Source organism: Ammospiza caudacuta, chromosome 26 (genome assembly GCF_027887145.1).
Source record: "Ammospiza caudacuta isolate bAmmCau1 chromosome 26, bAmmCau1.pri, whole genome shotgun sequence".
In the NCBI taxonomy this organism is placed as follows: Eukaryota; Metazoa; Chordata; class Aves; order Passeriformes; family Passerellidae; genus Ammospiza; species Ammospiza caudacuta.
This window is the reverse complement of record NC_080618.1, coordinates 7,150,784-7,175,798: the sequence shown is the minus strand read 5'-3', so window position 1 is coordinate 7,175,798 and position 25,015 is coordinate 7,150,784. Positions and strand designations below refer to the sequence as shown.

General features: G+C 45.6%; 1 protein-coding gene across 2 annotated transcripts in view; it reads left to right on the top strand.

Annotated features, from left to right (window-relative positions):
• Nucleotides 1-24,070, top strand: part of SLC23A2 (solute carrier family 23 member 2) — a 54,745-nt gene extending 30,675 nt beyond the window's left edge. For both annotated transcript variants that reach the window (XM_058820200.1, XM_058820201.1), the window contains exons 7-16: nucleotides 1,402-1,472; nucleotides 2,599-2,780; nucleotides 6,594-6,714; nucleotides 8,245-8,401; nucleotides 11,599-11,746; nucleotides 12,581-12,686; nucleotides 16,127-16,256; nucleotides 17,536-17,673; nucleotides 19,315-19,410; nucleotides 20,578-24,070. In XM_058820200.1, coding sequence (XP_058676183.1) covers nucleotides 1,402-1,472; nucleotides 2,599-2,780; nucleotides 6,594-6,714; nucleotides 8,245-8,401; nucleotides 11,599-11,746; nucleotides 12,581-12,686; nucleotides 16,127-16,256; nucleotides 17,536-17,673; nucleotides 19,315-19,410; nucleotides 20,578-20,810 — 1,382 coding nt within the window. In that variant the 3' untranslated portion in view covers nucleotides 20,811-24,070. The remainder of the gene's footprint in view (nucleotides 1-1,401; nucleotides 1,473-2,598; nucleotides 2,781-6,593; nucleotides 6,715-8,244; nucleotides 8,402-11,598; nucleotides 11,747-12,580; nucleotides 12,687-16,126; nucleotides 16,257-17,535; nucleotides 17,674-19,314; nucleotides 19,411-20,577) is intronic.
• The last annotated feature ends 945 nt before the right edge of the window (nucleotides 24,071-25,015 follow it).

Genomic DNA, 25,015 nt, shown 5'->3' with positions numbered 1-25,015 from the left:
TGGCCCAGCTCACCTGGAGTGCAGCTGCCAGAGCCTCTGATGTAAAAACTGGGAGTGAAGAGCAGGGAATATGGAAAGCCTCTCTTTTTACAGTGTTCAAATATCTGCCACAGAAGATTCCTGAAATTGTCCTTGTGGAGTTCAGTTTCTGGGAATTTTTTAATATAAAAACGTTGACAAAGGAGCTGTAACTGTGGCATGAAGTAGTTCTTGTGCTCCATTTGCATTCTGCAAATGTTCCTTCCCGGAATGTTCCAAATGTTGGGAAGCAGCGAGTCCAAGCGAGCCCTTTGAAGTGGTGAGTGGGAGGGAGTTTGAGCAATGAGCAGCATCACCTCCAGACCAGGGTTTTCCCCTGCTGGAGTCATACCTGACAGGTTTTGACAAGATTGGGATGTTCTTTTTCACTCTCTTCTCTGCTGCTGTTGTCATCCTGGGAGGTTTGAGCTTCAGAGGGAAGAGATTCTGGTTGGGATGGGAGCTTTGGCTTCAGCTTGGACTGGGAATGATTCTGGCAGTTTTGTGTGTTCAGTGAGGGGTGGTTATTCAGTACCAAGGCTGTGGGCAGTGGGAAGCAGCAGCACAGGCAATAATCAGGCTGCTCACTCCTGACTGGAGCCCTTACCAGGGCTCCTTTGGACTCTGATAATTTAATTTCTATTATTTGGGTGTTTATACATCTCTGTTATCGCATATTCAAAATGTGATTAACACCCAGCTTGGTGAAATAAACTCTGACATCCCTGGGTGGCAAAGCCATTTCCCCAGGACTGCAGATTCTCACAAAGAGCTTTGCTCATCTTCCTCCTGAGCCCTTTCCCCTCCCAAATTCTCACAAAGAGCTTTGCTCATCTTCCTCCTGAACCTTCCCCCCCCAAATTCTCACAAAGAGCTTTGCTCATCTTCATCCTGAGCCCTTTCCCCCCCCAAATTCTCACAAAGAGCTTTGCTCATCTTCCTCCTGAACCTTCCCCCCCCAAATTCTCACAAAGAGCTTTGCTCATCTTCCTCCTGAACCTTTCCCCTCCCAGAGCTGCCAGTGGGGCTGTCCCCAGGGCTCAGCTCCTTCAGTGAGTGACCTGCACTGGGGAGCAGCAGGAGTTTGGGATTGCTGGGGTGCAGCTGAGTAATTCCCCACTGGAGTGGGGAGGGAACTCCTGTCTGACCTTCCTGTCTGGAAATCAGGGCATTTTCCTGTTGGAACCCTGGTTGCTGGGAATTTTGGAGCACAGGGAGAAGTGAGGGGTTGGCTGTTTGCCTTCATTTGAGCAGAACTTGCTCTCTCCGTGAATTTGGGGCTCCTTTATCAGCCGCAGCCTGGGGAGGGGTTTGGTTTGTGTGGGACGGGGCAGAGTGGCTGGGCAATAAAAGAAGCCCCTGTTTTTTTTGTCTCTTTGGAAGATGTAACAGTTGCAAACGGAACAGCAGAGCTGCTGCACACGGAGCACATCTGGTACCCCCGGATACGAGAGGTAATGTGGGACTTGCCTTTTGCTGTCACTCTCTCCAGCTCCAGTTAAGTTCCTCACTTTATCATCTGTGTGTTCTTGTCTTTAAGTTGGTGATTTCTTGTTTCACTGCGATCTCCATGTGAATATATCCCTTTGCTCATTTCATGGAAGTCTTCATCTTTTCCACCTGTTCATTGCTGGACAGCAAATACCAGGAGTTAGTTACCACATCCCAAAAGCCGTGCAGTGAAATGCTCGAGAGAGACGAAAACTCTTCTTGTAGCCTTGATTTGTGCAGCAGTTCAGCTGCTGCCAGGCCCCTTGCTGCTGTCCCTGTGCACTGGGGCTGCTGAATCTGCACTTAGGAAATCTGGTTCCTTCCCAAGTGTTTAAGTTGGAGACTCTTGTGAAAAGAGGTCGATTCTCCCCCAAAGACTTGTGAGATACCTGCAGCTCCTTCTCCACCCTCAGCACTGCAGTGTGAAGTCGTGGTGCCCTGCAGGGCAGGCTGAGGGCTGTGCCACGCCAGGGTGGCAGGTAGAGTAGTCCAAATGAAGGCGTGTGTCATGGAATTGATCTCCCATCCCGTTGCTTTGGGCTGCCGACTTTTTCTTAATTAAAAACAACCCCTCTCTCTTCCCCATGTTCAAACCATAGCTACATCCTGCCAAGAGCCCTGCAGCCAAGAGGGCTGACAGTCTCCTGAGACCACAACGCTGCTCTAATCCAGCTTCTAAGGAGCACTTGTGACCAATGCAGCACACACTCTGCCCCTAGGAGCTAGGAGCATCACCTCGTGGCGCACCAACCCTTGCCGTTCGATCTGAGAGCTTAAAGGTTAGCCTGGACCCCAGGTCTCCTGTCTGACAGTGTGATGTGCTTTCCACACAGCTTCCAGACTGGCCCACTGGTCTGTTGTGTAATAGTTTTGTGGAGAAAACCATAAGTGTTATGCTTAAAGCGATAAGTCACTTAAACATAATGAGCTGTTTTATGACGGGAAAAAAAAAAAAAGAAATTGCTGAGTTCTTCTGTGTCACTGAATTCTTTTAACTGCAGTTTGTAATCCAGAGCAGAAAAACAAAAGGCGTTTGGCTGTGGCTGTCAGATGGCACTGAGCTGGCTCTCTGCCCTGTTGTGTGTTCAGATCCAAGGTGCCATCATCATGTCCTCGCTGATCGAGGTGGTGATCGGGCTGCTGGGGCTGCCCGGGGCCCTGCTGCGCTACATCGGGCCGCTGACCATCACCCCCACCGTGGCCCTCATCGGCCTCTCGGGCTTCCAGGCTGCAGGGGAGAGAGCTGGCAAGCACTGGGGCATCGCCATGCTGTGAGTATACCCCCGGGGGTGCCTGCTGGGCACGCGGGGTTTGGGCTGCTGGGGGAGAGCTGGGGGCGGCTGGGCTGTGAAGGCGTGGAGAAACACCGTGAGGAGAACCAAACACCATGAGAAACACCATGAGAAACACACACTGTGAGAAACACCATGAGAAACACACACTGTGAGAAACACCATGAGAAACAAACACCATGAGAAACACACACTGTGAGGAGAAACACACATAACAAACACCATGAGAGCCAAACACCATGATGAGGAACGCCATGAGGAGAACCAAACACCATGAGAAACACCATGAGAAACACACACTGTGAGAAACACCATGAGAAACACACACTGTGAGAAACACCATGAGAAACACACACTGTGAGAAACACCATGAGCAAACACCATGAGAAACACACACCGTGAGAAACACCATGGGAACCAAACACCATGAGAAACACACACTGTGAGAAACACCATGAGAAACAAACACCATGAGGAGAAACACCATGAGAACCAAATACCATGAGAAGCACACATGAGAAACACCAGGAGGAGAACCAAACACCATGAGAAACAAACACTATGGGAAACAAAAACACCATGGGAACCAAATACACTATGAGGAGAAACTTGAGAAACACCATGAGAACCAAACACCATGAGGAGAAATACACATAACAAACACCATGAGAAACAAACGGCATGAGGAGAGCCAAACACCATGAGGAGAAACTCCATGAGGAGAACCAAACACCATGAGAACCAAGTACACTATGAGGAGAAACACATGAGAACAAAACACCACAAGAAATACCATGAGAAACAAACACCATGGGAACCAAACACCATGAGAAACACGATGAAAAACAAACATCATGAGAAACAAACACCACGAGACCCAAACAGCATGAGAACCAAACATCATGAGAAGCGCACATGAGGAGAAACACATGAGAAACACCACAAGAAACAAACACCATGAGAAACACACACCCTGAGACACAAACACCATGACAAATACACACTATAAGAAACAAACACCGTGAGCAGCAAACACCATGAGAATCAAACACCACGAGACCCAAACACCCTGAGAAACACCCACCACGAGACACAAACACCATGAGAAACACACACCGTAAGAAACAAACACCATGAGAAACACCCGAAGCCTGAATGAGGTCAGCTCATCCAGAAATGTGGGAATCAGGACAGAGCAGCTCAGGGCAGTTGCCTGGAACTCTTCCCTGTAAGGAAATCCTTCCCTGGGAGGGTGGGGAGGCCCCAGAGCAGCTGTGGCTGCCCCTGGATGTGCCCAAGGCCAGGCTGGGCAGGGCTTGGAGCACCCTGGGGCAGTGAAAAGTGTCCCTGCCCATGGCTCCTTCATGGGCCTGGGTGGGCTTTAAGGTTCTTCCAACCCAAACCATTCCATGGTAATGCGGGTTTGAGCAGAGAGGAGAGGACAGTGGCCAAAAATTAGGTGTGGAGAGCAGAACTTTATAAAGGAGGAGCCACTGTCTGGGTGGAGTTCAGTGCTGTAGGAAAGGTGATTTAACAGAACACCCAGAGGGATGAAATGCAGTGAGCAGTTTGTATTTCTGGGCTGGCATTGCTGATTCCTCTGCTACAGTTCTATTGAAACCCCATTTTGGGGAGAAAAGAGAAACAGCTCCATTGAAACCCCATTTTGGGGAGAACAGAGGCTGAAACAGCTCCATGTGAAACCCCATTTTGGGGAGAACAGAGAAACAGCTCTATTGCAACCCCATTTTAGGGAGAAAAGGGGCTGAAACAATCCCATTGAAACCCCATTTTGGGGAGAAAAGAGAAACAGCTCCATTGAAACCCCATTTTAGGGAGAGCAGAGAAACAGCTCTATTGCAACCCCATTTTAGGGAGAAAAGGGGCTGAAACAGTCCCATTGAAACCCCATTTTTGGGGGAGCAGACCTGAAGCTCCACGCCCGGCTGTGCTGGCTCTGGGAGCAGAGGAATGAATGCCTTGGTGAGATCAGATTGTGATCTCACTAATCTGTTTGCACAGTGCTTTGAACATGTAAAGTATTCTGTAAGTGCAGCTTATGATTTAAAGGGCTCTTGAATTCTGTTTTGTCTTGCATGTTGGCATCAGGAGTATTTTTGTGATTTTGTTGTATTAAGCAGCTGATCCAAAGGAACGTTTGATTTGTCTGTAAAACAAATTTCTCTGCAAGTTGGGGCTAACACAAAATGAATCAAGCACATCTTTGAATTGGACATGGAAATGTGTAATTAAAGTTGACATTTTTGCAGATTGAAAAAAAAAAAAATCAATTCAGGAGCAGGATTTAAATGTTAGCCAGTCAATAAAGTATTTCTGGCTTCTGCAGAAATGTGCAGGGGATTGATGAAATCAGCTCCACAGCTGTGGGAGCCACTCAGGAGTGACTCCAGCTCTGTGGGAATGTGGCTCCTGGAATTATCGTGGATTTTCTGGGGATATCAAGGTCCTGAATTTGTCCCTGGCCCTGAAGAATCACCTGGGGGCCCTCTGGGAGCTGCAGGATTCCAAATTTCCCCATTTCCTGACCTGGCTTGTTCCATGGCTGCTTTATTCCCTTTATCAGACATTTGCGTTGACATTTATAAAAATAATTATTCCTGATTTGCCTGTTTATCCAGATTTTCCTGAGGCATTCAAGGCTTTGGTGCTGTTTCACAGCCCCTCTCCCGTGCAGCCAATGGAAAATTCATTGCAATAATTGAATATTGTATTTTTTTACAGCTCTGTGCTAAATCAAATCCAAAGCTCCCTGTCCTCAGGGCTGGTGTGGGAGGGAGGGGAGCCCATGGTGGGTTTTGGGGAGATTCTGGGGTTTCCTGCATGGAAAAGATGGATATTCTGCTTTTCTCCTGCCCTGCTGAGGGCTGTGAATGCCCCTCCTTTTCCTGGAGGCTGAGGGAGAGGAGAACTGGTTTGTGTCTGATCCGGGGCAGAGGAGAGGCTGAAAATCCTCTCTTTATTTTTCAAGTCAGCTGATAAAAACATAATCTCAGATTTCAGCAGAGCTTTGCTCCTTCAGACAGCTCCAGCCTTTGGGACGCCCTTGCAGAGCAGAGCTGGGTGGAGAATTGAGAATTGCTCATTCAGGATTGAGCAGCGTGCCCTGAATTCTGATTTATTATCTGTAAAAATAATTTTTAATGTCTAGAGGAGCTTGGCAGTTTCATTGATGGGGGAAATGAATAATAATTGAGATATCTAATACTGATGGACTGCTCTGGCAGCAAATCTTGGGGCTTGGGCTCCATTCTGCTTCATTTGCAGCTATTTAGTGAAAGATTCATTAAAAAAAAAAAATCTGAATAAAAGAAAACATTTCCCTGACAGAAATTTTCCCAAGTGCTTTGGAGTTTGATGGCAAATTTTGAAATGTAAAAATTCCTGCCCACAGCCCTCCAGTTTCCCTGTTTCCTGCCAGGTGCTGGCAGCAAGTTAAGTTCTGTGTTTTACAGACAGCCCTGGACCACAGGTGGAGTTTGGGAGGACAGAAGGGGCAGCACAGGAATTTTAACTGAAAATCCCCCTTCAGTCTGGGCCTGTCCCTGATCCATTTATCTCCTTGCAGCTGCCGAGTTTTGCAGCACTTCAGAATTCAAATCTGGCATTTGAGGAATAATAATTTTAATCCTTTTGCTGCCTTGTATTCTGCTGAAATTGAAGTTCTGCATGCAAAGGGTCTGAAGAGGTTTGTGCTGAAAAGAATTCATGATATGTTGGTGCTAATGACATTCCTCTCTTGTCCCACCCTCCTCATCCTCCTTTTTTCCTCAGGACTATTTTCCTAGTGTTGTTGTTCTCCCAGTATGCCAGAAATGTCAAATTTCCCTTGCCCATTTATAAATCCAAGAAAGGATGGACAGCATACAGGCTGCAGCTTTTCAAGATGTTCCCTGTAAGTCGTTGAACTTGTTCTTCCTTAGGCAAAAATAAATAATTTCTGGGGTTTTTTGGGGGGGAGGTTGTTGTTGGTTTTGATTTTTCTTCAAGATAGAATACTCACAAAGGGTGAGATAAATCTTAAATGGATTTATTGGAAATGTAATGGATTGTTGGCCACAGGAAATGTTCAGATTTTGTGGCCTGTGCTGAGGAGCTGTGGGAGTGATGGGGAGGGGAAGGGATGTTTGTGCACACAGGGGAAATGCCTTTTAGTTGTTTTATTTTTGGGTTAGGAAAAGGTTATTGTCCAACAAACTAGACAAAACACTATAAACATTTCTTAACCTATCAACTTTTTACCACACTACACTATAAATACCTCAAAACCAATCATCTGAAACTACCCCTCATAAATCCTACTGCAATACATCTTTCATAATTCTATTTCTCAAAAATATCTAATATTATTTACAAACCCATGCTTTAAAACTTCGTTCCAACTCCATTTCTCAACAACAGCTATCCTGTTCCATAACATTTCTAAATCAACATTTATCTCAAAGTATATATAGTATGTATAATATATAGTATGCATTTTACACACTATTTACATACAGTATATATGGTGTGTATTTTATATAATATATACATGCAGTCTCTATACATAATAGGTATTTTACACACAAATACATAATCTGTATATAGTATTTTACATACTATTTGCATACAGTATATATACCTGTATATGGTATGTATTTTACATACTATTTACATGTAGTATATATATATAATGTCTTTTACATATTATTTATATACAATATCTATATATAGTATGTATTTTACATATGAATACATACAGTATCTATATATAATATGTATTTTACATATGAATACATACAGTATCTGTATATAATATGTATTTTACATATGAATACATACAGTATCTATATATAATATGTATTTTACATATGAATACATACAGTATCTGTATATAATATGTATTTTACATATGAATACATACAGTATCTGTATATAGTATGTATTTTACATATGAATACATACAGTATCTGTATATAGTATGTATTTTACATATGAATACATACAGTATCTGTATATAGTATGTATTTTACATATGAATACATACAGTATCTGTATATAGTATGTATTTTACATATGAATACATACAGTATCTGTATATAGTATGTATTTTACATATGAATACATACAGTATCTGTATATAGTATGTATTTTACATATGAATACATACAGTGTCTATATATAGTATGTATTTTACATACGATATCTATATATAATATGTATTTTACATACAAATCCATACCATATCCCTGTATAGCGTGTCTTTTCCATACAAATCCATACAATATCTATATATAGGATGTAATTTCTGTACAAATCTCTGCCATACAAACCTCCCATCCAGCCCCCAAAGCTCCCCACAGATCCGTCTCCCCCAGCTCTGGGCTGTTCAGCCGCCCCTGAGAGGCAGCCGTGGTCTCACTGCCCGCTGTGGTGCTGTCCCCAGATCATCCTGGCCATCCTGGTGTCGTGGCTGCTGTGCTTCATCTTCACGGTGACCGACGTGTTCCCCCCGGACAGCTCCAAGTACGGCTTCTACGCGCGCACGGACGCGCGGCGCGGCGTGCTGCTGGTGGCGCCGTGGTTCAAGGTGCCCTACCCCTGTAAGTGAGCTGGTTTGGGGTGCCCTACCCCTGTAAGTGAGCTGGTTTGGGGTGCCCTACCCCTGTAAGTGAGCTGGTTTGGGGTGCCCTACCCCTGTAAGTGAGCTGGTTTGGGGTGCCCTACCCCTGTAAGTGTGCTGTTCAAGGTGCCCTACCCCTGTAAGTGAGCTGTTCAAGGTGTCCTACCCCTGTAAGTGAGCTGTTCAAGGTGCCCTACCCCTGTAAGTGAGCTGGTTTGGGGTGCCCTACCCCTGTAAGTGAGCTGGTTTGGGGTGCCCTACCCCTGTAAGTGAGCTGGTTTGGGGTGTCCTACCCCTGTAAGTGTGCTGTTTGGGGTGCCCTACCCCTGTAAGTGAGCTGGTTTGGGGTGCCCTACCCCTGTAAGTGTGCTGGTTTGGGGTGCCCTACCCCTGTAAGTGTGCTGGTTTGGGGTGCCCTACCCCTGTAAGTGAGCTGGTTTGGGGTGCCCTACCCCTGTAAGTGAGCTGGTTTGGGGTGTCCTACCCCTGTAAGTGTGCTGTTTGGGGTGCCCTACCCCTGTAAGTGAGCTGGTTTGGGGTGCCCTACCCCTGTAAGTGTGCTGGTTTGGGGTGCCCTACCCCTGTAAGTGTGCTGGTTTGGGGTGCCCTACCCCTGTAAGTGTGCTGTTCAAGGTGCCCTACCCCTGTAAGTGAGCTGGTTTGGGGTGCCCTACCCCTGTAAGTGTGCTGTTTGGGGTGCCCTACCCCTGTAAGTGTGCTGTTCAAGGTGCCCTACCCCTGTAAGTGAGCTGGTTTGGGGTGCCCTACCCCTGTAAGTGAGCTGCTCCTGGGGTCAGCAGGGTCATTGTTGCTGGTCCGGGGTCCTGCTGGCTCTGTCTGGGCTTTATTCCATAGCCCTGGCTCCCCAGAACCCAGCAGGGCCAGTGCTGCTGCTCCAGGGTTCTCTTTTCTCTGTCTGGGGTTTATTCCATAACCTTTGGGTGGTGGATGATCCATCCATACCCTTTGGGTGGTGGATGACCCATCCCTGGCAGTGCCCCAGGCTGGACAGGGCTCAGAGCAGTCCTGCTGATGGCTCTGAGGGTCCCTCCCAGTCCAAACCACTCCACAGTTCCAGCACACACCACTCTCTTGCCTGCTGGTGTATATTTTTTGGGTTTTCCTTGTTTTCAGCTGATTCCTTGGGGTCTCACCCAAGGAGGGCTGAGGCTCTGGAGCTGCACTTTGCAGGGTTGGTCTGGGTGCCTCTCCTGATAAAAGTGACTGCCCCTCTACCGTGGAGATCAGGGCTGGCTGATTTATCAGCCCTTGGCAGTGCAGATAAGGCTGCACAGTGCCAGGGACAGGTTTGCACAGCTCTGCTGCCCTCCCTGGCTCTCAGTGTGTGAAGAATCACTCCTGTGGGGAGTTTCTGCCAGCCTGCTGCGTTCCCTGCCCCAAACACACCCATTCAGGGTGAGCACAGGGCAGGACAATGCCCTGACATGCCAAGGCACTGCTGGCACGGGCAAGTCAGGGAGTGCCAGGCCCTGCTTATCAGAGGGCAGTGACATCATTTACAGGAGAGCACCAAACACTTCACGCAGTGTTTTGGAGGTAATTTTATGTTGGCCAGCTCTGAGTTTAAAGCTGTTAAAGGCTGGGTTTATGGTGTGGGATTGCACAACTGGCTCACCGTTCAGAAATTAACAGGGTAATTTAGGGAATAATATTATTTTAGAATAGAAATACAGGATTTATCAGATGTGCCACCATATTGTGATGAGGCAGCTCCGTTGTGGTTTCCCATATGCTTTGGTTCTTAAAAGAAACCACTTCTAAAGCAGCAGATGAAGAATGGAGGCTTTTGGGAGAGAAGAGGAGGAAAACTCCTCCACCCTGATCAGCCCATTTGTATTTGTGAGGTTCATTCACTCCTGTGTGACTGAAGATCCCTTTGTTGCAGGAGGCTCATCTCTTTCAAAGAGATAAAAGCATCGAGGCAATTGCTGTGGAAAACCTGCCAGGCTTTTCTGCAGGCTTAAATTAATCTTATTTTCTCTACTACAAAAATTTGGAGCCGGGGGGTGTTTGTGCAGTGATCAGAGCTGGTTGTTGCCACTCTCTGATCGACTAAACTTGTGACCAAAGGGACTTTTTGGAGCCATAATAATTCCGTGGCATTTGCCTCACTGGCCAGGATTGTTTTCTCACAAGCTGTAGCTCAGATTCCTGATTCCTGAACAGGGGGAATTTTTTTTTTTTTTTTTTTTTTTTCAGTGAGGTTTTATGATTCCTTGGGATTTTTCCAAGTGTGATCAAAGCAGTTGGTTTGGCAATTGTTCCTTTGCTCCTTTCATCTCCTTGAACTTGCCAAGGCTGTGTTAGAGTGAGGGGGGTTTGTTGTTCCCTTCAAAGATAAATAAACAGTGCTGGGCACTGGGGAGGGCCCCCCTCAATCCCAGGGTCACCTCTGGGCCCTCAGGACAAGGACATGGAGGGGCTGGAGCCTGTCCAGGGCAGGGAATGGAGCTGGGAAGGGGCTCAGGGGCAGAAAATGGGATCAGGGGCAGAAAATGGGATCAGGGGAACTTCTGGCTCTGCACAACTCCCTGACAGGAGGGGAGAGCCAGGGGGAATTTTGGATCTTATCCCAAATAGGGTTAAGGGACGGGAGGAGAGGGAACAGCCCCAGGCCGTGCTCAGGGTGGATTTTGGGGAATATTTCTTGCCCAGCCCTGTTGCAGTGCTGGAGCCCATCCCTGGGGGGATCGAGCAGCAGTGTGGATGTGGCACTTGGGGACATGGCCAGCAGTGACCTGGGCAGTGCTGGGGGATCCCAAAAGCCCTTCCCAGCCCAAAGCACTGCACAGTTCCCCCAGGTTTGTGTGTGTTTGGTAGCCAGGCTGTGTGCTGGGGTCTCAGGGCTTTAGCTGCTCCCAGTGACCCCAAGATGTGTTAGAAAGTCTCTTTTCCCAGCCTGGTGCTCAAAGAAGGAGTCAGAGCTCTTCTGTTCTCTTAGCTAGCCTTCTGGTAAAATCCTTTCTTCTATTCTTTTAGTATACTTTTAATATAATATATATCATAAAATAATAAATCAGCCTTCAGAACATGGAGTCAGCATTCCCATCTCTTCCCTCATCCTGACCCCTGCGATCACCACCACACAGGGCAGCCAGAGGGTGTCCTGAATCCCATTTCTGGGGCAGGAATGTTTCAGTTTTGCTCTCTCCACAGTCCAGTGGGGGCTGCCCACCATCTCAGCGGCGGGAGTGATCGGCATGCTCAGCGCCGTGGTGGCCAGCATCATCGAGTCCATCGGCGACTACTACGCCTGTGCCAGGCTCTCCTGTGCTCCTCCTCCTCCCATCCACGCCATCAACAGGTCTGTCCCGGCCCCAAGCACCTCCTCTGGCTCAGCCTGTCGGGGTTTTTTGGCTTTTTTCCCCTTCTGGATAAGCAGGGATGTGCTCTGGGGTGGAATGTTGCGTTTTGGTCATGCTGCGTTTTGGTCACTTTGGTCCTCAAGGACCAAGGATCTGAAATCCAGGGTGGAAATGGCACCTGGGGTTGTTTCGTTACGTTTGAATCCCAGTCCCATTCCTGCTGGAGTCTGTGGGAGTTACCAGCACAATTTCCACAGGGAAAGAGCTCTGAACTGGTTCTGGAATTGGGGTTGTCAAAATCACCCAGAATGCAGTTTAGAAACAAAGAGCAGCTCTGGAGTTTTATCTGAATTTTTAATATCATTTCCTCAGTTTAGGGATGTGGGATCTAAGACTCACCGCGAATGCGGTTTAGAAACAGAGCAGCTCTGAAGTTTTACCTGAGTTTTTAATATAAATTTCCTCAGTTTAAGAATGTGGGGATCTAAGACTCAGCTGGAATGCAGTTTAGAAACAGCAGCTCTGAAGTTTTATCTGAATTTTTAATATAATTTCCTCAGTTTAGGGATGTGGGATCTAAGACTCACTGCGAATGCAGTTTAGAAACAGAGCAGCTCTGAAGTTTTATCTGAATTTTTAATACAAATTTCCTCAGTTTAAGAATGTGGGATCTAAGACTCAGGAAGCAGAACTCCCGAGTGTTTCCCAGGTGTGCTGGAGCCTGAACCATGAATTTCAGTGATTCCACGTGGGGCAGATGCCCCTGTGGCCCTCAGGAGCACCCCAGTGAATGGTGCCTGTACCAACTCTTGTGTTCTCTTTGGGATTTCCAGGGGGATTTTCATCGAGGGGCTCTCCTGTGTTCTGGATGGAGTGTTTGGGACAGGGAATGGATCCACCTCCTCCAGCCCCAACATTGGGGTCCTGGGCATCACAAAGGTGAGAAGTGCATTGCTGGGAGCCCTCAGGGGTTCCTTGTGTTCACAGTCCTCTTCCAGGAGCCCATTCTGCTCCATCCCTGTGCACACAAACTTCCCAGACCATTCTGAGTGTCTGTACCAGCTCTTGTCCGAGGGAAATGCATTATTGTACATCAGGACCTCAAAAATCCCTTTATCCAGACTAAAATGCAGTTAGAATCCCCATAAAGCAGATGCTGCTGCATAAACTCTCTTGGAAAACCCAGGCAGCATTCCCGGGCTCTGGGGTGTTTGAATTGAGGCATAAACCCTGTAAACTGTGCAGAAATTGTTGCTTTTTGGGTGTCTTGCTCTGAATGCATCAGCAGGAAGAGACTTTTTAATGCCTCACACACAGTAAAATGCAACGGGAGGTGCTTGGGCTTTACCTGAGTCTGTACTGGGCCAAGGTCATTTCAGAGCTAAAAGGACCCTCAGTATTTGGTTTAAGGCTCAGGGATTTATGTATTTCTGGTGATGCTGCTCAATAAAGTGTGTGAGTGCTTGAGGGGCTCCCCTGCTCTCGTGTGGGGCTGGGTCTGTGCCTGGCTGAGCTGGGAGGCCTTGGCTGCACGGAAATCTGCCTGATAATGTTAATTTAACCTTGGTAAGGAACACCAAGAGTGATTTATGTTGTACATAGTTCCACCTTGCTGGGTGTCGAACGTGGGAGCCATAAATCCTTCGTGCAAGGATGGAAAATTATCTGATCACGTATAAATGATGTATTTGTCCTCAGCCCTGCCTTGTGCTGCACAAAGGGCGATTCTGCTGCCTTGGGGTGCAGTTCAGCAGTTACAGCACCATCTGCTGTCTGTACCAGCCACCTCCCAGCTGATGGAAATCTCCTAGGAGAGAAGTTGTGCTCACAAAAAACCCTTAAAGAAAGGTTTATTCTGTTCTGCTCCCTTCCCATTGTTGCTTCGTGGGGGTTGAGATGAATTAACAGCACTTTGTTTTGTGAGCAGCCCACAGAAACGAGCGTGCATTTCGTGCTGGGGCAGTGGAAAGCTGAAGTGGCAGCTGTGGCAGGGAGTGGAGCTGCCCAGGCTGTGCTCTTGTTCCCTCTCTGCGCTTTCATTCCCCAAAATCCGGCAGTTCCTCAGCTCCAGGTAGAATTTTGGCACAGAATTTTGACACAGAGATGCTCTGCTCTTGATTTGGGAGAGGAGATCTCCTCCAGTGCTGCATCACCAGGGCTTTTCCCTGCCTTGAAATCGGTGTGTAATTGCACTTAAATTTAAATTCTGCTGGATGGAGGGGCTGCAGAGCCTTTGAGCTTTGTGTGTTTTACTTGATGAGAGCAAGATAATTAACTCTGATTAGCTGGGGCTAAAGCAGCTCCTGCCAGGGGGATGATGCTGAAATGGAGGCTCCAGGTACCATTTCATGCACTCCAAAATAATCACTCCAAAATAAGTGTGTGTGTGCTGGGAATAAACACAGAGCTGAGCTGAATGCTGCCTGGGATGTTTTCAGTAGCTTTAATTTGTTTGCATAAATAAATGTCACTGTCATGCAGCTTTTCAGAGGATTTGCCTGTTTCTGGCAAGAAGAGAATTGTAGGGCGGGATCTCATTGGTTCAACAGAAATGAATATTTCTATAAAGAGCAGAGAAAGGTGCCAACTAAATTCTGTTGTAATTCCAGTTACGGTGCAGCAGAGCTCTGTTTGCAGGGGAGGGAGCTCACCTGGAGCTCAGCAGTGAGGAATGGGAGCAAGGAAGGCTTTTCCCCTCCCCAGACCTGCTGGATCTGTAGTTTCCCATTTCTCTCATTCAGCTCAGTCACACACGATGAACAAATGAATATTTCCTTTTTGAACCCTGCTGCTCTGCGCCAGGGGACCTGCAAAGGGCTTTTCTAGAAACCACCTCAATGTAAAGGAGTTTCTGTTGTTCCTGGGGCACCTTTTGTGGCAGTGGAAGATGTTAAAGTACCAACTTCAGGTTTATCCACTACCCCTGCACCACAGAGAGCCTGCTTGAATCTTGGGTGCTTAAAATAAAACTGGGAAGGAAGTGCAGGCCCTTGGTTTCAGTATTAGCACGACCCTGATTTGCATTCAGCCCTGCTCTCTGAGCTTGGGCTGACCTAAGCCTAAAAATCCTGCTCCTCCTTCCCACAAACGGTTTCATCTATTCCAGTGTCCCAGGGCAGCAGCACACAGGATTTATTTGATATATTTCCATTTCCATTTTGCTTTCTGTCCCCTAGCTGGGTTCCACCAGCTTTCCTGGTGACTGAGGCAGTTCCAGATGGTTTTAGGGCTGGCCTGGGGAGGCTGAGCTTGGCTGCAGAGCAGCTGTGCCTCAGCTGAGCCCTCCAGCACCAAAACAAAACACACACAGCGTGGCACTCACATTCCCTGAAAAATCCTTTATCCTAGGTGGCTGAGAAGCCTCAGAGAAAAGGAGAACAATTTTTATCTCATTTGCTTCTCCTGTGTTTGGAGATTGTTTACCCACAGGTGAATGTTTTATTTGTTTCTGCTGTGAGTTGTTTTGTCTCATTGGCCACGCTGTGTCGAGACTCTGAAAAGAGTCACAAGTTTGAGTTTTCATTATTATCTTTTTAGCATTCTTTCTGTAAGTATCCTTTCTGTATTCTTTAGAATAGTATAGTATTTTTAAATATATTATAGTATATATAATATATATAGTATAGCATAATATAGTATAATATATAGTATAATACAGGGTAATATATATAGTATAGTATAATATGTATAGTATAGTATAATATGTATATAGTGTATATATATAGTATATATATAGTGTGTGTGTGTATATATATATATATGATAATAAATCTACTATAGTATATATAATGTATATATACACCTGTGAGTACAATAACACAGGAGCCAGGAATGAGCTGAAATGAGACCTGGGCTACAGAGCCAAGCTGTGTCTAGACTTTGGAAAGAGTTATGAGTTTTCATTATTATTCTTTTAGCATTCTGTAAGTATCCTTTCTGTATTCTTTAGAATAGTATAGTATTTTTAAATATAGTATATATAGTATAATATATATAGTATAATATATATAGTATATATATATAATATGTAGAGTGTATAATATATATATAGCATATATATATAGCATATATATAGTATAATATATATAGTATATATAGTATAATATATATACTATATATATATATACTATATATATATAATATGTAGAGTGTATAATATATATATAGCATAGTACAATATGTATAATATATATAGTATATATAATATATACGATAGTAAATATACTATAGTACATATAATATATGTATTTACACCTGCGAGTACGCTGACCCAGGCACCGGGAGTGAGCTGCGGTGAAACCTGCGGCGCAGAAGGCAGCAGCGGGTGCGTGAGGCCGGGCTGGGCAGCCCTGACGCGTGTCCTGTGCTGTTCCCTGCAGGTCGGCAGCCGCAGGGTGATCCAGTACGGAGCTGCCTTCATGCTGCTGCTGGGCATGGTGGGCAAGTTCAGCGCGCTCTTCGCATCGCTGCCCGACCCCGTGCTGGGCGCTCTCTTCTGCACCCTCTTTGGTAAGGGCCTGGGGACTGTTTGATAGTGGGAGCCTCTGTGCTCCTGCAGGCGTGGTTTGGAATGGAAAGGATGGGTCCTTTTATGTAATATATATATATATAAATATAAACAAAACATAAGATATACATATATATATACAACACAAAAAAATTTATAAATATACGCAAACCACAGAAATAAAAATATACAAATATATGTGTAAAAACACATAATAAAACATATGTGTATAAAAAAATATATAAAACACAAACATGAAATACATAAAAACCACAAAAATTATGTATATATAAATATATATGAAACACACACGTAAAATATATATTTATAAATATATAAATCACAAAAATAAAAAAAATATATATAAATCACAAAATTTATATATATAAAAATATATATAAAACACAAACATAAAATATATGTATAAAAATATATATAAATCACAAAAATAAAAATATATCAAGCACAAAAATTATATATACATAAATATCTATAAAACACAAACATAAAATATATATGTATAAAAATATATATAAAACACTAACATGAAATATATACATAAAACACAAAAATTTTATATATATACATAAATATATATAAAACACAAACATAAAATGTATTCGTATAAAAATATATATAAATCACAAAAATAAAATATATATAAAACACAAAAATTATATGTACATAAATATATATAAAACACATAATATATATGTATAAAAATATACATAAATCACAAAAATAAAAAACATATATAAACTACAAAAATTATATATATAAATATATATAAAACACATAATAAAATATATATGTATAAAAATATATATAAATCACAAAAATAAAAAATATATATGAAACACAAAAATTATATATATATAAAAATATATATAAAACACAAACATAAAATATATATGAAACACAAAGCGATGTTACTGACTTGTTTAACAGAAGGAAATCCTCAGAGGAAGGAGTAACATTGCTTTCCTAATAATCTACCCAAATCTTCCTTTCCTAATAATCTACCCAAATCCTCTCTTTCTGGTTGCAGTGTGGTTTCATGGTGCACTGATTCCCAGGTTTGCTGATTTCTAAAAATACAGATTAAAAGGAAAAAGAAAAAAAAGCAGTTGCTGTGCTGTTAAGAAATCCCCATGCACTTTTCTGACAAATTACCCCAAATGTACTGGGGCGTATCTCCAGGGATATTTTGCTGGGTTTGGGGTTTTTTTGAAGAAAAGGAGTTACCCGAAAGCTGCTCTTGGGCTGTTTTGCTGTGTTCAGGGATGATCACGGCCGTGGGTCTGTCCAACCTGCAGTTCATCGATCTCAATTCCTCTCGCAACCTCTTCGTGCTGGGATTTTCCATCTTCTTCGGGCTCGTGCTCCCCAGCTACCTGAAACAGAACCCCCTGGTCACAGGTACGTGTTCCTGCTCCTCCATCAGCCCTTCTGCCTCGTGCTCTCCTGGAAAATCCATCAGGCACAGGGGGGCGGGAAGAGAAACCCAAACTGTGGGGGGAAAACCCCAAATTGTGGAGTTAAACCCCAAAATTGTGGAGGAAAAAACCCCAAATTGTGCAGGAAACCCCCAAATTGTGGAGGAAAAACCCCCAAAATTGTGGAGGAAAAAACCCCAAAATTGTGGAGGAAAACCCCCGAAATTGTGGAGGAAAAACCCCCAAATTGTGGAGGAAAAACCCCCAAATTGTGGAGGAAAAACCCCCAAATTGTGGAGGAAAAACCCCAAATTGTGGAGGAAAAACCCCAAATTGTGGAGGGAAAACCTAAATTGTGGAGGAAAAACCCTAAATTGTGGAGGAAAAACCCAAATTGTGGAGGAAAAACCCAAATTGTGGATGAAAACCCCCAAATTGTGGAGGAAAACCCCCAAATTGTGGAGGAAAACCCCAAATTGTGGAGGAGAAACCCCCAAATTGTGGTGGGAAAACTCCAAATTTTGGAGGAAAAACCCTCAAATTGTGGAGGAAAACCCCAAATTGTGGAGGGAAGACCCCAAATTGTGGAGGGAAAAACCCCAAATTGTGGAGGGAAAACCCAAATTATGGAGGAAAACCCCCCAAATTATGCACAGTTAAGGCTGTAGGTGCAGACGAGAGAATTCTTTCAGAGGCTGAGACCTGCAGGGGATGTTCCAGTGGGACACAGCTGGAGCTTTCCTGCTTTCTCTTGGTGCAGTTACCAGCTGGGCTGAAATAAAAACTGAAAGGGTGCATGTGAGCTGAAAATGACGCTAAAAGATAAAGGGGAAGCACCAAGGCAGAGTTTGGAAGGTGGAGAATTGTTTGGGGCTTGAAACTTTCTGTCCCTCAGACGTGTTCTGGGTGTTAATTTTAATTTTAGTGAATTCCCTTGCAGACTGATAAGGGAATTGTGGCTTTGAGGAGTTCACTGGGAAGCTTTTCTGTTTTTTCATGTGACCCTCATGCCAGTGTGTGTCACCAGACATGGGCTCAAAGGAAATATTTCACGGCTTTGGGCTTGTCTGGGGGCTTTTAAACCAAATATTAACTGACTTTTCTTTCCACTATGCCTTCAGCCCAGGATTTAAGGGCATATCTGTCCTGCTGTAAGTGGTTAGAAAAGCAGATCCCTCAAGCTTTATGTGGTTAATGCAGTGTTCTTCCATAGCTGGGGCTGGGAATCCTTGCCCCTTTGAAAAGTAAAAAGGATTGTTCGTAAAATATTTATTAAAGTAATTATTGTTATTTATAGAAAAGATTTATAAAGTAATTATTATATAAAAATTACAATTTTACAGTCTGAACGCTTCCCTTTTGCACTCCACGGTTTCCTGCTTAGCTGTGCCTGCAGTAGGAACTGAAATGGTGCTTTGTGACATTTCTGTGAGCAGCTGACACTTCCTGAAAATTGCATTTTCGGGGGAACAATGTCCCGTGCTGGTGGCCCGGGGAAGGTTCTGCATCAACCCCCTGTGCCTCCCTTTGTGAGCAGACCCTCGCTGAGCCCAGCATGGGAGCTGGAAGGGACTCGGGGAGTGTGGGGGATGAAATCCCAGCAGGTTTTCCCCTGTGGCTGCAGGAATTGCAGGCATTGATCAGGTGCTGAACGTGCTGCTCACCACGGCCATGTTCGTCGGGGGCTGCGTGGCCTTCGTGCTGGACAACACCATCCCAGGTGAGCCTGACTCAAGGGAGCCCTCAGCATCCCTGGGGAGGGGCAGGAGGCCTTGGAGAATGGCAGGAATCCCTGGGTGTAAACAGCATTCCCTGCAGACAGGCAGAAATCCCTGGAGAATGGCAGGAATCCCTGGGTGTAAACAGCATTCCCTGCAGGAAGGCAGAAATCCCTGGAAAATGGCAGGAATCCCTGGGTGTAAACAGCATTCCCTGCAGACAGGCAGAAATCCCTGGAGAATGGCAGGAATCCCTGGGTGTAAACAGCATTCCCTGCAGACAGGCAGAAATCCCTGGAAAATGGCAGAATTCCCTGAGTAAAGGCAGCATTCCCTGCAGGAAGGCAGAAATCCCTGGAGAATGGCAGAATTCCCTGAGTAAAGGCAGCATTCCCTGCAGGAAGGCAGAAATCCCTGGGTAAAAGCAGCATTCCCTGGAAAAAAAAAAAAAATAGAATTCCCCAGAGAAAAGCAGAATTCCCCGGAGAAAAGCAGAATTCCCCGGGGAAAGGCAGAATTTCCTGGATAAAAACTAGAATTCCCTGGGAGGAAGGTAGAATTCCCTGAGAAAAGGCAGCATTCCTTGCAGAAAGGCAGAAATCCCTGGAAAGTGGCAAAATTCCCTGGATAAAAACAAGAGTTCCCTGGAGAAAGGCAGAATTCCCTGGAAAATGGCAAAATTCCCTGGATAAAAACAGGAGTTCCCTGGAGAAAGGCAGAATTCCCTGGAAAAAGAGTAGAATTCCCAGGGTAAGAGCAGAATTCCTTGGAGAAAGGCAGAATTCCCTGGGTAAAAGCAGCATTCCCTGGGGCAGAACACCAGCAGCAGATCCCTGCTTTTGGGGTGGCTGTTTCCACAGCAGGAGCAGGGTCCTTACCTGCCCTCCCTTCCCTGAGAGCACCTCAGGTTAAAATCCCACCATGTAAAACACCCAAAAACCCTGATAAAACCAAACCAGTCTCCAGGAGACACAGTAAAACTGGAGATCCAAACCTGCTTCCATTCCAGAGGAATAATTTGCCTTGAATTCCTGTTAGAAAATAAAGCAGATAATGTGGGTTTTTTTCCCTTTTTGAGGAGCCTGGGACATCTTCCCAGAGCTTTGTGTCCATGTCAGGGTATCCATATGAATATAAACACATTTTCCTCCTTTCATTCTGATTTCCAGGAAGCCCCGAGGAGAGGGGAATTCGGAAGTGGAAGAAAGGGGTTGGCAAAGGCAGCAAATCCCTGGATGGCATGGAAACCTACGATCTGCCTTTTGGCATGAACTTCATTAAAAAGTACAGGTGTTTCAGCTTCCTGCCCATTAGCCCCACCTTCGTGGGCTACACGTGGAAAGGCTTCAGGAAAAGCAGCAGCTGCAGGAGTTCAGATGAAGACTCAGAAGCTACAGTATAGCCTTAGCTGAAATTATATTATCTAGTTGTAGTCAGAGATGTATTTGCAGTTTCTTGCTGATTAAGAAGCATTAAAATATATGTTTTGTATATCTGCATTTAAATTCTGGAACCAGAGCTGAGACGGATTTAAAGAAAAGAAAAAAAAAGAAAAAAAAAAGAAAAAAAAAAAAAAGCTTTTCCTGCTGTGGGAGCTGGGAGCTAGGTCTGGTGTCTCTGGGGCAAATCCTGCTGATTTGGGGAGCTTGGAGAGAGCTGTGCCCCTGATTCTGTTGGGAGCTTGGAGAGAGCTGTGCACCTAATTATTCTGTTGGTTTTTAATGGGTTTAGGTGGAGCTGTGGAGGTGCTGCTGCAAAATTTGGTTTTTATTGTGATTTTATTGGAGCTCTCAGCATTGGTTACACCAGGAGAGCTGAACCTTGGAGAAGGAGGGAGGGAAAAAGGGAGAAAAGGAGAAATATTTCCTTCAGCTCCCGTCAGATGCCGTGGATGCTGCTCAGTGATCTGCACATTCCCAGCGCCCTGGAAACGGCTCAGCTGATGCTGGCAGCTCAGGAGAGTTCCATTCTGTGCTTTCAGTGCCACAGCAGAGCTCAGACAGGAACTTTCTGGAATAACTCTGCCTCTGGAAGCCGTGGCTGGCTCAGTCTGCGGCAGCCCCTTCTTTCCCTGGCAGCATTTCTCATTTCTGCACCTCTGCCTTCCCCACCAGGGTTTCCTTGGGGGACACAGGGATGGCAAAGCTGGGCTCACACAGGATTCCTGTCACCAGCAGGATGTGCCCTGGCCAGAAATGTTAATTAGCTGAGCAGCTCCAAGCAATTAACAGTTGTTCCCTGCAGGGAAAGCCGCGCTGGGCTCTGAGCAGGGTTTTGGTTTTTTATTTTGCTGATGGCTCTTCTCTTGTGGGGCTTCTCCAGAGGCTGCTGGCTGCTGGAAGGGCTTTGGGAGAGCAGAGACACTGCACCTGCAGCCTCACCCCCCCATGGCTTCACGGGTATTGGGTCCAATCAGGGCACCACTCAGAAATCCTTTCCTTTTTCCTGGAGTAGTCTCAGCTCTGCTGTTATGTGGGTGTTCACGCTCATCATGCATTCATGATTACCAGTTTTATTCCTGTTTAATGTTCTTACTATTGCAAGTTAGTTTTAGACTTCAGTGTGGCCCCAAAAGCATTTTCAGCTGTGGAGATCATCAGGGAAATGTCGTGTAATGTAATTTCGAGGCCAGTAACGCTCTACGGTGCTTGCGTTTTGTATTCCTGGGAAACCCATACCAGTAGGTCCTGTAACCCCCTGATCTATTTATCCACGTGTGACTACTGGACAGGAGCACAGGAGCTCTGTTTTCTCTCAGTCTGCTCCCAGGGGAATTTGTTGTGGGTTTTTGAAGCATGGACGGGTTGGGGTGGGGAGGGCGAGGACGGAGCTGAGTAGTGTAGAGTGGGAATGGCTCCGTGGAGCTCGTTCTCAGCATGCCATGGCTGTTGCCAGAAACTGTTTTCCCCCGTTTTCCCCGTGCCCAAGCATGCCTTTGTTCCTGCTTCCCTCGGGGAACTCTCACTAGTTTGCAGCCCTGGTGTCACTCGGGCTCCAGAGCTGCTCGGAAGTCGTCGTGTGGTAGATGAGGTTGGTTTGCCTGTGAAACAAAAAAACAAAAGTCATTTTTTGCTCATTTTTCAGTGTTTTCCTCCCCAGGGAGCGAGGCGTTGGGGTTCCCCTGCCTGCCTGCACAGGGTTTGGGTGTGGGCAGATTCCAGATCCCCCAGCAGGGGTGGAGGAAGAGGACGAAGCTGCAGGTTTGGGGAGCATTAAAATCCCAAATTCCAGGATTTGGGTGCCCATGCTGAGCAGGGCTGGAGAGGATGAAGCTGCAGGTTTGGGGAGCACCAAAATCCCAAATTCCACGATTTAGGTGCCTGTACCAAGCTCTGGCAGGGCTGGAGAGGATGAAGCTGCAGGTTTGGGGAGAACTAAACGCAAATTGTGTGTCCAGGTGCAGCCTGACTGCCAATGCTGGATTTTCCTCCCTGTCCTTCCCTGCCTTTTCCAACGCCAAGCACCCAGGGGAGTTGGCAGCTGAGAGGTGAGTGAAGAGGTGATTGAGAATTTTCAACCAGATTTGGAGAGGGAAGGGCAAATATTCATGGTAGAAATCTCATTTTGTCATATCAGAGGTGGCATCAGTGTATACAAAGTAACTTGGGATTTTTTGTAATTGATATTCTCTTGTATTTTTTTTAGGTTCGATTAAGGGTTCTTGCTGACATGTTGAAACACGTTTTCTAAAGCAAATACTTGCAAATTATGCCTCTAGAAATTTAGGTTTCGTAGCTGACAGCTATGACTGATTCGCGTTGTCATATTGGAGGGACTTAGCTCAGAAAGCTCAAACCTTTTCAACCCCAAATTTGCTTTTATTGCCTTTTAATACTGACTTGAAATATGACAACTTGGTTTGTACATGAATATTGCAGTATTTTATTTCCATATATTAAGAAAATAACATTTCCACTCAGGACAACAGCGGTGTTTTCCTGGGAGGGAGTGGTATGAGTGTCATGACAATGTCATGTGATGGTAGAATTTCTTCATTGACGAATCTATAGTGGTTGTGTATACTTTATTTACCCATCGTTGTGTTCCTACCCAAAACTGGAGCCTTTTGTTGTTTCCTCCCCGCTGAGCCCTCCGGGGGCAGAATTGGAGAAAACCCCTCACTACTGGGTCACTGACACCCCAAAAGTTGTGCAGATCCTGACGTTTTGGGTACGAGCAGCGCTGCGGGCACTGGCGGTGGCAGAGCCCGAGTGTGGCTGAGCCTTGGGTGCCTCCCCCAGCCGAGCAGCCTGGCTGAGACCAGCGCCGCTTCCCCTCCTTCCCCGCGGCCTTCTCCCACCAAAACCCGCTTTGTTCTCCCTTTCCTCCCGTTTTCTCTCCTGCTCCGAGCAGGGCTGGTCACTCATTTTCGGCAGCAGAGCCCGCTGGGCGCGGTTTGTGGTTTCGGGGGCTGAGGTTTGGGATGGGTTTGGAGCCACCCCGGGTGCTCCTGGCTGGGATTTGGGTGACACCGGGGTGGCTCTGCCGTCCCCAGGGTGGCTCTGCCCTCCTGAAACCCCCTGTGCTGCCAGCCCCGAGAATTCCCGTGTCTGTCTGTTCAGAACAACCTCTGGCATAACAAACTATTGACTGTTCTTAGGCGGTGGGGATAAATTTCCTTTTTTTTTTTTTTTATTTTTCCCATGACTTTTCGTGACTGACTTTGGCTGTAAAACTTTTTTTTTTGGGGGGGGGGGGGGGGTGTTTTTTGTTCGATTATTTTTTGTTGTTCTCGTTCCAAGATGTGTAATTCTTTTACGGATTTTTTTTTTAATTATTCCTTTTTTTTTTTTTTTTTTTCCTAACATTGCTTCATTAAACATTAAATATTTAAAAATGTAATATTTGGACCAGATGTTGTGAATAATAGTAGATAAAGCTATTTTATTCTGTATTTTTAAAGCTGTTCAGTATAAATAAACGCGGGCATAGATGCAGTGGTTGTTCTTTTGGTGGTGAATTGTGCAATTACAGGATCCTGGGTTCGGGTTGGAAGGGAAGGATTCCTCCCTAATTGATCCATTTCTTCCTGATGGGTGATTAATTAATTGATTAATGGATTATTAATTTCAGAATCCAGGTGATGATGGCGAGACCCAACCCAGAGCCTTCCCTTTCTTCGGATTTTCTGCCTGTTCCTGGGATTTCCTGCCCATTCCTTTTGATTCCTGCCCCTTCCTGGGATTCCCTCTCCATTCCTGGGGTTCTTCCTGGGATTCCTTCCTTCCTTCCTTCCTTCCTTCCTTCCTTCCAGGACATGGCAAAAATCAGGATTTAACCCCAATTCCACAGCACAGGTCCCCACTCCAAACCCCTTATTTCCATTTCCATCTCTGTTTCCATCTCTATTTCCATTTCCATTTCCATTTCTATTTCCATTTCTATATTTCTGTTTCCATTTCTGTTTTTCTCTTTGCATCCCCCCCAGAGCTGAGGGCCAGGGGAAGCTCTCCCCCTGTTTGGGGACAATTCCTGGGGTTTGGGGCCGGCCCCATTGTCCCCTCTCCCCACCACAAAGGGCCTCCCATCCCTGCCAGCCCTGGAGATGCTGCTGGAATATCAATCCTGACCCAGCCCCGCTCCCTTTCACCGAGCCAGGCCTTTCCC